Below are 13,927 nucleotides of genomic sequence, written 5' to 3' on the forward strand. Positions count from 1 at the left end.
CTGTAGAAATTAATTTTTTTAGTTCCTCTGGCAATTTTTTTTAGAAAGACGCATAAGATAGCATTGGGTGTTACATTTTTCTTTCAAATTTTTGAGGCATTTTTTATCAATTCTGGGTTGTTCAAGAAACTTAAATATTTTGGTGCTGCTCTTGAATTTACTTTCTTGGGGGAGATTACATGATTTTACATATCTAATATGAATAATTTTGTGTGCTTGAAACTGCCACAAAAAATGCTTATTTATTAATGTTACAAATTACCTTTTCCCTTAGAAAACAGCAATATTCTTTCTGTTTAGATATTGAACTGAGACTTGAGAGGTGCATTCAGTTCCCACACTGTTACAGACTTCCTTACTTAAACCTGCCCTGGGGCTCCTGCATGTGCTCAGTGTAGGAAAGGATGAACTTATCTACACAGAGCCAGTTTGTGTCATTCCTGCTTGCACCTCTGTGTGCCACAGAGTGTGAGGGCAAAATTAAGGCTTTAATTCTAAGCTGAACAAGCATTTAGGAAGATTAAAAAAAAAAAAAAAAGAGCAAAGATAGTTTTGCAAGAAGCTTGTATTTTATTTTCCTTAATTCTGTTTTCTGCTTTCCAATTTCTTTAGAACTTACCTTGATCAAAGTCTCTGAGTCAATGCAATTCTTGACAGGCTGTAAGTAGGAGAGATACTTCCAGCAAGGATGCTTTTGTTTAAATATTTGATGCCAATACTTGATTGTGGTTTGTATATCATGAGGTGTTTGTTTATTATAATGTCAGTGTTTGTTGTAAAGAGACTCAAGTTACAGATACAAATGTGAAAGGACATGGAGAATATTTGTGTAGAACATACCTTTTTTCCTCTATCTTCATAACCCAGCAGAAGAACATTGATTTGTAATTTTTGAAGCTTGTGTATTCATGCTTTCATCTTTCTGTTGGGTGGAGGAATTTTTTTCTAACTGGGAAACAAATTTTTTTCATGGTATTTTTGCAATCTCCTTTCCTTTCTAACTCAAATTTAGGTAATTCTATAAGGTAACTATTCCCTTTTTGCTTTTCAATTTCTTTCCTTGAAAATAGAGATGTATCTGTAGTGAACCTGAACGAGAAAGTCGGAGACCCATTTTTCAAAATTGCATTTAAGTTACTAAAATTATCAATTGCAAGGATAACTGAACAGAGACATTTTATGTTAACAAATGACAAGCTTTCAACTCCCTGGGTAAATAATAAAACCTCTTAAGTCAGTCAGCATGGCTTTGTTGTCTTGATCCAAAAACTGTTTTAAACTTCTTTATTACTTTTTGAAAGCTTCTGTTTGGGATGAAGTTTTGTCTTCTGAAATAGCAGGACAGCTGAGATAGTAATGAGAAGCATTCTCAGATTTAAGAAGGAGGTTTAAAGAGGTTAATATTTTCCAAAGAAAACTGATAGAATAATTTTTATAGTCATTTTAGCTTAGCTTTGTTCTTGAAATATTATTTTACTTCCTTTTGTTTCCTTGTGACAAATTCATGCCACTTTTGAGCTGTATATATAATTTTTGTCTCTGCATGTTCCCGTGTCTCCTTCCCTACATCCTTTATTCTTCTCATTCACGTGTAGTTTTTAATTGAAGACATTTCAAACCCTGTATTATTTTATTTCTGCAGCTTTCTTTAGTTCTGCACTCTTGAAGTAGTTCTTTGTTTCTTGCCTAGTGGTGGTCCATGGAGCTGCCCCACTTAGGCACTGCCTCGGAGCAGTTTGACCATCTGGGTAGGTCAAAGAGTCCAGCCCTGTGCCCTTCTTCTTTGGCTTTGGGTGCCAAGGTGAGACTTGAAACAAAAATCTCAAGTCAATCTCTGTGTGTGGTGACACAGAGCTGACAAGTTGATCACCAGCCAAATTTCATGAAAGGTACACTAAGGTAAACTGCTAAGGAGGTCAGGGATTTTGTCATGCTAAAGGTCCAGTTTTGCACGGATAGAGGAGTTTGGATACTGGAGAATTTTCAGGGAAGTCTTTATAGCTTCTAGAGGCATTTTTTAAAAATAAGATATTGTTCATTTTCTGGGAATTTGAGGGAAAGAATTCAGTCATGCATAGGCAGTTTCTGAGATCCTAGGCATCTCTGGGCTCACCCCTAGAGCTATCCTGATTGCATATTCTGTAGTTTCAGCCACTTTAGTTGAAGGTTGTGGGGAGAGAGAATCTCATTCATATCTATATCAAATTGGCAAGAGAGAGGAGTTTTATTTCTCTCTGCTGATGCACTTTGGCTTACAGCTGATGCTGGTGTTGCACATCAACAAGCTACTTCCAGCAAGTGTCACTGAAGTACAGTTTGTCCATTTGCAGCATATTGATTCAAGCTGTTTACTTCCTAATGGAGGATTAATTTCTGTTGTGAATGCAAATGGAGAGTACATTTAGCATGCTTGCCTTCCAGATAAGAAAGGCCTTTTGCCTTTCTTCCCAGGGAGCTGAGCTGAATTCACACCCATAAACAGCAGTGGTTGTTTTAATGTTCCAGGGTTTTTAATTGAAACAAAACCTAGACGTGAGTCTTGTTGCTAGCTGAAACAAAGCCAGCACAGCTCTACTTGCAAGTGAGCCTGAGCTAGAGCTGAACTGAAGTGGATTCAACTCCCTGCTGCATTCTTGGCTCATTGAAGACTGGCTCATTGAAGACTGTAAGTCCAGTTGGACTTCTCTCAAAAGTTCCTGACAGGTATTACACAGTAGTGTTTGAGAGGCTGGAAATGTGAACCTCTTGTGGAAAGGGTCTGAGACTAATACTGAAGTGTCTGCCTAGTTTGGGCTGAGGTTTCATGTAATGTTTTTTTATTTTCTAATATCTGGGAAGACCTTTGCTCTAAGGCAGATGAAAGCTTTACTCAAACCAGGTGTCATCCATGTTCCTGACCTTTGGTTTGAAATACTGTTGATTTATACACAAGTTCCAGAGTTGTCCTGTTTTTTGTGGGTTTTGGAGGTGTCTTTGGTTGTGGTGGGTTTTTTTTGGTGCTTGTTTGGGGTTTTTGGTTGGTGTTGGGCTTTTTTGTTTGGTTGGTTTTGGGGTTTTTTTTGTTTCTATTTTGTTTTTCTTGGTTTTTTTTTTTTCTTATAGAGGACTAGAATAGCAGTAACAGGAGAAAAACTGAAGGGCAGCTTAACATCATCTAATATCACCATTTCCTAGAACTTATTAATATCTTGTCTTTGGAGATTATTTTATCTTGTTTAGGAAAAAATTTAATTTATACGTAATGCACAAAAAAATGAATATGTTACACTGAAGTCTTGGATCTTCCAGTTGTTAATTTTCTGGATTTGAGATCTGAAAATCAGCACAGTTATTTCCTTTATTCTTTGTACAGAATTGCTATGTGGATATTGCTTACTGTATACTACCTTGAGTTCCCAGAGTATATATGGCAGGAGGAGAGTGTAAGAAAGGAGTATTTTGACAATAAAAGGAAATATATCTTTACAGGAAATAGGTAACGATGCTTGGGTGTTACACTATGATATGAAATAACTTACAGATTATGTTATGTAAATAGGGAAGAAAAAGAACTCGAAAAGGCAAACTTTATTTTCTGACTCTACTATATATAGAATAGTAAAAGTGACAGTGGATTGGAGGGTGAAATGGTCAACTAATAGTCAATCAATTCTCTCTATTTACAAAGAGTGCAAAACAATCATTGTTTATATAAACAGTGTGTAAAACTGCAGTAAAAATATGTAAACATCAAAAAGTATAAAAAACTTCTAAAAGAACTTCCAAACTCTCAAAAAAAAAAAAAGCAACACTTGGGTATCTTAATCTGTAAGTCTTCAGGCAGCAATTCTTGCTTAAAGGACATAAGGAACTATGGAATTAATTAAGGATAAGGAATTAAGGAAAAAAAATGCAGTCCACCAAAATGGTTTTATGTGGCCAGGAAAAACTGCCAGTCAATCCATGTACTTACTTTTGTACAGAGACATATTTCATGATGGTTGTGCAAAGCATTGAAAAGTTGTCTGCTCAGAGGAATTATCATTGTAATTTAGGAGAAACTCCAAATATCTGGTTAAAGTAATTTAGGAAAAACCCCAAATACCATCATGTTTAGGTGATCCCTGAGACTGAACAAATGTACCACCTATGAGTTTGGCTTTGGCATATGAGCAAGTGGTTGTCTGAAATTGTACTGTGGTAAGATAATTTGATAGCCTTTATCAGTTTTTAACATGTAATAATTGGCTAACCACTGTGTGCTTGCAGCCCTGACTCCCTGCTCAGTGTTTTTATTGCTGGGTATAAGGTAACTTCCCTTCTGGTTGCAGTTCTGTAGCATGGCTTTAAAAAATGCCCCTAAGCCAAGACAACGAGCATGTTTTAAATACTTTGTGACAGTTAATTATTTCCCTGTGGTTTGGAGAGTGCCACTGCACTAGTGCATTAAGAAATACATTTTGAAAAGCTTTGTGATGAAATTACAGGTCAGATCTTGCCACACAATGCAATTCCCCCACACAATGCAATTCCCTTATTCTTAAATCAAATAACCATCTGTTTGGGAAAGTGGTTTTGCTCTGAAGAGTTTATTTTCTTTCTTGAAATACATTTAGCAGATGTTTCAAGAGAATGGCTTTATGCGGGCTTTTGTTCAGTAGGTGGTTTGACTATCTGTTCACTCAAAACGTCTAGTTGGGCGTTGCTCAGCCAAACCCAACTTGTACACATTATGCACATTGTCTCTGAGCTTGTGTAGGTTCTTTGTATTTTATCTTCCTTACCATTGCTAAACTAACGCCACCTCCATTTCTAGTGTAGATACAGTTTTAGTACAGTGAAAAAATACTACATAACTTTGGCTTATTCCCGTCTTCATAAGGCTTAATGACGGAACACATTTACAACACCAGAATAACTATACTGGGTTAAATAAACCAACAAATAGCACACACATGTGTCTGGAACACTCATGCTAGTGAGTTTCCATTGACCTGTTCATATGCAGAATGCTTGGATTAGTTAGTCTAGGCAGCCTTATCTCTTAAGGTCATTGACTTGTTTTTCTGCTCATGAAGAGATTTCTCTCTCGTTGATTTATTTCCCTTTGTCATGAATTGTGATTGTAGGTGTTTAGAAACCCTAACCAGTTTGCCATATAACTCTTAAATACTGTAATAATAGGTAATACCTTGTACATACTCTCCACCTTCTGAAGTTTTCAAAGAAGTAAAGATAATCTCTTCCTTGCTTCAGATCATGGAGTCGGAAACTTGGTTTCATGCGGTGACTCTTCTGTGGTCATGCTGCTCAATGCCTTTGCAGTCATTTGTACTGCTCTGTTACGTGTAAATAGAGCCAATTGTCCAGGTTCACTTTCTGGGCTCTACAAGAAAATGTGCCCTGAACACCCTAGGCTCAGCACCGTGGTCTGTAAAAGTTGTTGGTCCTTCTAATACATAAAAATGAGTATGTTACTTCTGACAGTGCAGATGTACTTGTGCTCAAACACACGTGCGTGCATCACTGTGCATTCAAAAATGCTTCTTCTTTGGTGTCTGGGAGGCCTTAGGCACAACAGATCATGAAAGACCAAGGTGATGTCACATGTGATTCAGGACACTGCAACACAGTGTCAGTATATGCTTTATTAAGTTATGGAAGGATCCTTGTTTTAGAATTGTTTTCTGAATACTGTGGGTTATTTCAGCTGAATCTTGTTTCTCCCTGGCTGCTGCTGTTCTGTATTATGTCAGTGCATGTGTCTGGCACTGAAAAGTGTTTGATGTTTTCTGTAGGTCATGCAAGATGTTTGATGTTTCTTTGTTGACTTTGGAGTATGAGTAAATAATTGATAGAATCCCCTGTGGCCAGAATTTCTGAACCTTTATGTATATCAGTGTGGTCAATTACAATGCGTCAAGCTGTGTTACGTTTCTCTCTAATTACAATAATCAAATATGTAAAGTCCATAATGAAAGGCAGATTTCTGAACATTGTAGCACTGCAGTGACTCCAAATTTTCCTGCCGCCTTTGCCAGAAGAGCAAGGGGCTGGTGGGGTGATAAACATAATGGAGGTAAATGGAGATTCTAAGGAAGTTTCCTCAGTATGTTTCCTGGGTAATTTCTTTTGAAAGTCAAGTTTACTCATGTAATTAATGATGTAATATGTAAAATTCTTAATTTTCAGATACTATTAATAAATAACATTTGCTCAGCTATTTTGCTGACCTTATGGACCTTATTGCAAACCTGTTCATTTCAGATGAGCTTGATAGGGATTCGTGTAAAGGCTGGGGCAAGTTTGCAAGTTTAATCATACATCTGGCTGTTCCCTGGGTCAAGAGTTTACTTCCATTACAATAATCATGGTGGGTTTGAAGGTTTTTAAATTACTTGGGCTGCAGTCATTTTGGCTATATTGAAAACTATCACTGTTAATGTTTTATTTTCTTTTTAATAAGTTAAAATAAGTACTCTATTAGCTATTTAAATTGAAGCACAAAAATCTCGTGCTAAAGAATCTTCTTGCTAAAGAACAAAAGACCAGCACAGACCTTCTAGTCATTTTCTATTAGATTATAACTGTTCTGATTTTCGTATGCATTTTCATGGAAATAATATTTACCAAAATTGGTAAATACCTCTAAAACAACAGACAGAGGGACCACTCCCCTTCAGCCTTTGCAGTTATCAGCATTTTAAGCACAATCTCTTCCCTTCTTCTTTCTAAGAAGTGTGTTCAACAAGAAACTTTGTTATGCTACACTCAGAAAGGGTTAAACCATACTGACTTCCCAGGTCTGACATGAATCAAATAACCATCTGCAGTGACAGATCATGTGTTCTGAGGTTTATGCTTTAAGCTACCCAAATATCAGATAATCCTAGAACATCACAAGAAGAGGTGCAAAGCAGGTTTTATGCTTTAATTCTTTACGTGGCTTATACACTCCATTTAGGTTTATACTGTTGCCAAAATCCTCAACAGCTTTAGGTTTGAAGGGGTTTTGCTGTGTTCCATATACTGTCTAGCTAATGAAGATCAGAGTAAAACTTACTCAACCTTTCTACTTTTAGGAATTTCAGATTTTGCATTTGTCCACTCATTTTTTTTACTTCAGATCTGGATTTATGTCAATGACTGTCCTTAAATTTCTCTTGAGACAAGCTGGCTTTTAAATGAGTACAGTGCACTAAATCTCGGGTGACATCCTTGTGTTGGAACATAGGTGGCTGATGGACTCTGTTGTGATCAAAGGAAACCCTATGGCAGTGGGGCACTGAGCCACTGAAGACAGTGGTTTGTCATTTGCTTACAGCAGGTCTCAGTTTGTGCCATAGAGAATGCAAAATCTGTGCTGATGCTGTCAAATGGAATAGAAAGAACACCCCCAAATGCTGATGGAATTATTCAGATTGTACATAAAATCTTTTTCATATTCAAATACGAAGCATCGGTGCAACACAAGTAATTCCGTAGCATATTCTAATCTTCCTCATCCTTTTAAGATTAGAGAGAGAGTTTGGTTTCCTTAGAAAATCTTGATCTAAGAGAATTCTCTCCAAGTTATATGTTTTTAGTGGTGGGAAATAATGTCTTACACCTGAGAGGAAGAAAATGGTGAACATCTAGCTGAGTTTAGGGCTCAGTTTTTCAGAACACTAAGGAGTTAAAAACTTGCAAAAACAAACCTTGAAGAAAAGCTGGACCATTTTCACAATCTTCTGCATAGTTTGATTAAATTTTGCATTACTCCAGGTTACCAAAGATTTATGATCCTTTGAAAATGCTCCAAAGAAATATTTCAGCATACTTAGTTTGGTATTGTTTTTACTGATGAGTATTATCTGAATGAAAAAGAAAAGAAATTGCATCCTAGATATGTACCCATTAAAGCTGTCTGAAAAAAGAGAGAAAAAAGTTCTTGGTAGTGTTTGATACTGCTAGAAGACAGGATGTGTATTGCTGGACAAAGTGAAGCCTAACTGAGGAATAGGAGAAATGGTCCAGTGGGCAGTTTGGGCCTCCAGAGAGCAGAGTTCAGTTCTTGTTTAACCATAGCCTTCTTGTATTACTTGCCAGAAAGTCATTTAGTCTAGCTTGTGCCTTTGGGAGTATCCCATTTTGCATATGGGGAACTGTCTCAGAAGGGTGTTGAAAATAAAATCCATTAATGACTGTGAAACTATATAAATGCCTTCAATATGCTGAAGCTTGGCCTTGGTTTCAACATGGGTTTTTTCCTCTGAAAGTATGTCTGGTTTTATGGATGGTTGCCTTTTGTTCCCTGAAACAGGCTACTAATAGGTTTTATTCAGGCCTGGGGTTTTTGGTTATCTGTACTGCTTTCCAGCAATGATTGTACTCATCTCAGTGTGCTGCCAGATTTTATTATTTGAAGAATATAGAAGTTGTTTAAATTACATTTTTAATTAATGTTACTTGCACATGCTAAAACTGTATTTCAGCGAAAGTCACAACAATAGCATGGGTCAGTAAGAGGGTAAAATGTTTTGGTGATCAAAGATTTTGCTCAGTCACAGTTGTTACATCTTTTGCTGCATATGGCAAATGTGATGTACGTGTGCAAGGCACATATTTTGCAATGTGTTTTGCTTACAGCAAAGCTGCTCTTGTATCAACTCCTCTGTCCCATCCCTAGTTTGCATCTTGCCTTGTTCCCCATTTCCTTTTGAACAATAATGTCTTTTTTAGATGTCTCCTCATAAGTTCTCTCTGCACGTATAAAAGCTAAGCTGCATTCAGAGAGAAGTATTTTTAGTCAAAGAGAAGGGTCGGAATCAGAATTGCTGTTCTCCAGCTATTTCCATTGCTTTCAAGGATGCCTGTTCTATTCAGCTGAATTTGGCCAGTCATTCTGTTTCTGGTTACATATGTCTAAGGGCATTTCACATGTGATAAGCTTTCATGGCATTCAGTGAAAAATGCATGGGAACTTTAGATTTTGCTGTATGCATCTTTTGGTACTTATTTATAAAATGACATTGCGGAACCTAAGCATAGCTTAATGCACAGACTGAAAAGAAAAAGCATGCATATTCTAGTAGTCTCTTTTGGAGGTATTTATGCCATTATGTTTCCAGGCATTAAATTAGATGTTTTTAATGAATAATTAAGATTGAATCGGTATACTTTTTTCCTCCGTTTGGCTTGATACATGAAAGACCTGAGAAGGAGAGAAGGGTTCCTATAAGTCTAGGGGATTCTGCTTTTTCTGGGGGTCTTCATTTCATATGTAGGGTCAGCTGAGAGGTGCTGGCTTCTGGCAAAAGTACTAATTGATATGACTGATAAGACTATCAGTGCAAGTACTCAGTGAAATGAAATGTGGGTATTTCATAAATCTAAAAAGAAGAATATGTCCATTTCATTCTTACTGTCATTTGAACATATGAAGACTGAAACATGCGTTCTTTGTGAAAGAGACTTCCTTTTATAATTCATTTTTCTTAGAGCATCAGCAAAATTTCCAATACAAAATAACTAAGAATCATTTCTAATAAAATGTAAATTGAAACAGTCCACTTGCTGGGTAATGGAAACTTGGTTTCAGGCCTCCAGTCTTTTTCCTGAGTTGCTTCCAATACTGTTTGTAATTAAAGGGGCAGAACAGAGATTTTGTGATGGTGGTCAGTAACTTGTCCAGATGCCTGATTCTTCTGCAGAGATGATGTTGGGGGTTTATGTGTATGCGTGCACACTGGGATTTGAACTGCATAAAGTATTTTACTGAAAGCTTAACCAAACAGTGTATAGTGCTGATACAAACAGAGCATTAGACATGTCTGTCTTTAATACAGCCATCTGTTGAGTGCTATAGCATTTTTTCAAAAGCCTCCCTCAGCATAGACATCAAAGTCTATTCATGCACCTGTGCTTCTGATCTTCTAATATTTTTCTTATTTAAAACTGGCAAAGCGAGAGAAGCAGTATTTCAAGAGCAGCAGCTTTATTTAAAACAAAACTCAAAAAACCAAAAACTCCCCCAAAACTCCCTCGCAAAACTCATGCTGCCAATTCAGGAATTGTTGAAAATATCTTTTTTGGATATAAAACACTATTATTTATAAAAAAACAGACACCCACACTTTCATTTTCCTCTCTCTTGGGTAACCCCTGGCCTTACTAACATTATTTCCTGCCTGGTCTATTTACAATACAGCCGCTGAGATAATTTCTTGATCCGTTGGTCCGATGACATAGCAGGACCTGTGAACTCTTCTCCCAGCCCTCTCTTGAAGGACAGTGGTCAGAGGAAGGAGGAGCTTGCATCATCTTGATGCATTCAGCATCCAAAGTGAGGGAAAAGCCTCTCCTGTAAAGTCCTCTCGGGTGATGAGAGAAACCTGGAGACAAAACAGGTGGCCCCACGGGGCTGCCCACTTGAACGTAGGCTGGCAAAGCCTGGCATAGCCAGGGTGTTCTGCTTCTACCTCCTGCTGGCCTAGCACTGTACCCTGATGTCCCTTGTGGCAGGAGAGGGTCAGCTCAGTGTCCCTGGCATGGGGGAGGCAAGGCCACCTTCCCTTGCTTTGGGAGAGGAGGCTGTGATGAGAAGGAAGGGGAGAGTGCATGTTCTCAGCCACAACCTCTGCATGCGGTTGCCTCAGAGCAGCAGAAGCGTTGGGCAAGTTCTGGGGTTTCTGCTGGGAGAGCAAGCAAGCATCCCTGCCTGGGTCTGCCCCCATCCCCAGCGGTGGGTCTGATGGACAGGCTGGGGGTGCCCTGGTGCCTCCTTGACCACCTGCTCCTGTCTGGAGTGGTGTGACACAGGACAGGTCCTGGCACACAAGGTCCCTTGCAATCTTACCTGTGTGGTTTTCCTACTAAAATAGGTTGAAAATACAGTGTTAATGTACAGACCATCACATCACTCAGGCTCTGAAATCATGTGATAGTAACTGCTATGTTACAGCAAAAGCTACTGATTACATAATATTTTAGTTACAGTTTTATTTTTCAGAGATATGTGGCAGCAAAAATAGTTTTTAATTTGTTGTATACCATTAAGATACTCAAATCCAGCAATATTTAGATTTGCTGATGAAACTTGTGATAAAATACAGGAAGATCTGTAACAAGCTCTTCATTGTGGTGCCTAAATTGGAGCTGTGAAATCTTGGAAGTACAGCAGCTTGATACTGAGCACCTGTACTTCATGCTGAGTGAATGTGATCTCCTCATGGGTAAAGACCCCTTAAAATCCACCACAATGGTGCAGAAATAAACAAATTTTGTGTTTCAGGAAAAGAGGATAAAGCATGTATTTCTTTCTCCCAGTGCGGACACAAAAGGGGTATTATAAACACGTGTTAACCGGCTGTATGATCTGTGTGTGTTCATTTCCCCCGTTCTGTGACCAGAGCTGATCTGTCATGCTGTCACAGTGTTGTTTTCCACATTTGTATATCTGGGTTCAGTATAAATAACAGTAAAAAACTTGCTCAATTGTGGCACTTTTTGACTTTCTTGAAAATAGTATGTCAGAATGGAAAATAATATGTCGGAACGCAAAGATATGTTGGAACAGTACATTAAATATTTGAAATGTAAAATTCACTGAGCTCAGACTTTCCAAGCATGCACACTTCTTTTTTATTCCAGTGAAGGTCCAGGGTCCTCAATGCCTCTTTGCAAAAGGAGGCTCTATTGGTGCAGAATGTGTCCTGCCTACACCTTGGCTTTGTGAGGCTGGAAACTTCTTGTTTCCTGCATGTGCAGTCACTTGCTTTGAGAGCCATTCTAAGTTTGATTTTTTTTTTCCTTTTTCTCTTCTTGATTACAGATTGACTTGGAGCCAGAAGGGAGAGTGTATGTCATCATAGACCTTTCAGGATCATCAGGTGAAGGTAGGGACTTTCAATATTTTATCTTACTCTTTCATGAATGGAATTTCCAAGGGTCTCTGCAATGAAAGTATTAGAAGAGGTGTGTGCCGATATCCTCAAATCTGTATTAGCTCAAGTTAAAATGAGCACATTTTGTTCTCTGCCTTTGAGTCAATAAGCAAGTTGCACTTCATCTTACCCTGTTAATCACTGATGGTAACAATAGCAACTAAAATGACCGTAATGAAATGATCGTATTTAGTAGTACTAATTTCCAGAGAAAACTTCCAAGTTCTTTAGTTTTTGGAAGAATACTAACCATTATGCAGGTAGAAAGGATAAGATGTCAAAGATTTGGGACAGGAGTTTATTTGCTTTTTAAATTATTCTAATATTTGGTGTTCTTCCATTTCAAGTAAAGTAATCACCAGAATGTTGTAATTATATGAGGTGTTTTCATTTTTATGACACAGCAGTTACATGTTGGAAAAAACCCCAAATATGGAAGAGAAATATTTATTACATTCTTAAGAAAAATTCTAAAAATAATTTTCTGCTGCTTACTTTAAACAGTCAAGTGCTATATGGTAGGAATAAGATAATTTATGAAGAAACAAATCTGTGTGTCTTAGTCATGCACTTGGTGACAGCCTGACCTGCCAAAATGGCCTAGATGATTGATTACCTTAAATTATGTTCAGCAATCAGCTTTGATCAGCTTCCCCCAGTAGTTCATGGAGTTCACTGAAATGAGGTTATCGTCAGTTCACAGTACATAAAGAAGATTCACATGAACCCTGATAGGAGCTGAAACCAAAAATGCTATGAAATGAAATTATTTTGCCTGGCAGAGTGGAGAAACAGCAGAAGAGCATGTTTATCTTTCTGTTCTTTGTAATGAATTGCTGCACTCTGACCAGCTACGAGCAGTAGCTTGCAAAAACACATATTGCTATAAATCCTGAATTTTAGAAACAAACTTTATCTTGTAGCCTCTTTTTTGTACCTGCATAAAATATGCTCTACCATTTTTTTCTTCCTGCATATTGAAGAAAATATCAATTAAATAGTAGTTTCCACATATCTTTCTGACTGGCATGACAGTGATCACCTGAAATGTGGTTAAAGGCATTGGTGTGATTCTGTCACATGGCAGGTAGATGTTCCACTGATAGCTAATTGATACCCAGGTGAGCCATCTATTACTGTTTCATCCTGACATGCATTCAAGTGTGTCAGACTGTCAAAGGGCAGGAAGAATGGTGTTATGTGGTTCTTCAAAAGTGGTTTAAAACTCTCTAACCTTTTACACAGGAAAGTAAAAAATGGCTATCCTAATGTCTCCTTTAGTATGTGGTGCACTACCCTGTGACACTTGAAAAGGACTTGGAAAGAAATTTTTGTCAATACAGTAGCATTGGAGGGGAACATGCAAATGGAAACAGGCCAGTGAGGGAAAACAGCTTATGAAATGCTTATAGGAAGCCCTCAGGAAAAGACCAAGAGGATTTAGTTGTAGGCACACAGTTTGTGGTCATTGGGAGTGGGGCTGTGGCCAAGCCTCATCCCCAATGGGCTACAGCTGTGAGAAGCAGGTGAGCAGCATTGAAAGCAATGAGCCATGGAGTGCCCAGGTGCACTGACCAATCCCCAAAGGGAACAGAGGGCACACAGGTGCAATGCATGAACCATGAGGTATAAAAGGTTGGGCTAAAGAACAAGAAGGGCAGATGCTTGAAGCCTTCTGGAGAGGTGTGGGTCTGCTCTGTATGGGTTAAAGTTTTCTGATACTGTATGGTAATGCTGTGTGTTGTGGCTGTTTCAACTGTGTTACTTAGTTGAGGTGAATTTGGTAGAAATTAGAGAAGTTGGTGCACTTACAAAATGCAATAGAACTTGTATATTTTTTGATGTTTCCCATGTAATTAAGTAACTGTGTAGAAGTATTGTGAAGTTCTCTAGAAGGATTCTAGTTTTACTCACAAGAGAAAGCAGACTAGGTTTATACAGTGCTTGTAAGCAATTTTTATTGTGTTGTTGGTGATACTACGGAATTTTATTATTGGGCTGTTTTATTAGGACTGTGGCCTAAA

The 13,927-nt window shown here is 38.0% G+C and overlaps 1 protein-coding gene across 1 annotated transcript in view; it reads left to right on the forward strand.

Annotated features, from left to right (window-relative positions):
* The window catches only part of PRKCE (protein kinase C epsilon), a 287,426-nt gene that overhangs the window by 88,076 nt on the left and 185,423 nt on the right, over nucleotides 1-13,927 (forward strand). Inside the window, exon 2 of the mRNA XM_053973801.1 lies at nucleotides 11,792-11,855. Within this exon, the coding sequence (XP_053829776.1) occupies nucleotides 11,792-11,855 (64 nt within the window). The remainder of the gene's footprint in view (nucleotides 1-11,791; nucleotides 11,856-13,927) is intronic.

This window comes from Vidua macroura, chromosome 3 (genome assembly GCF_024509145.1).
Source record: "Vidua macroura isolate BioBank_ID:100142 chromosome 3, ASM2450914v1, whole genome shotgun sequence".
NCBI classification, from domain to species: Eukaryota; Metazoa; Chordata; class Aves; order Passeriformes; family Viduidae; genus Vidua; species Vidua macroura.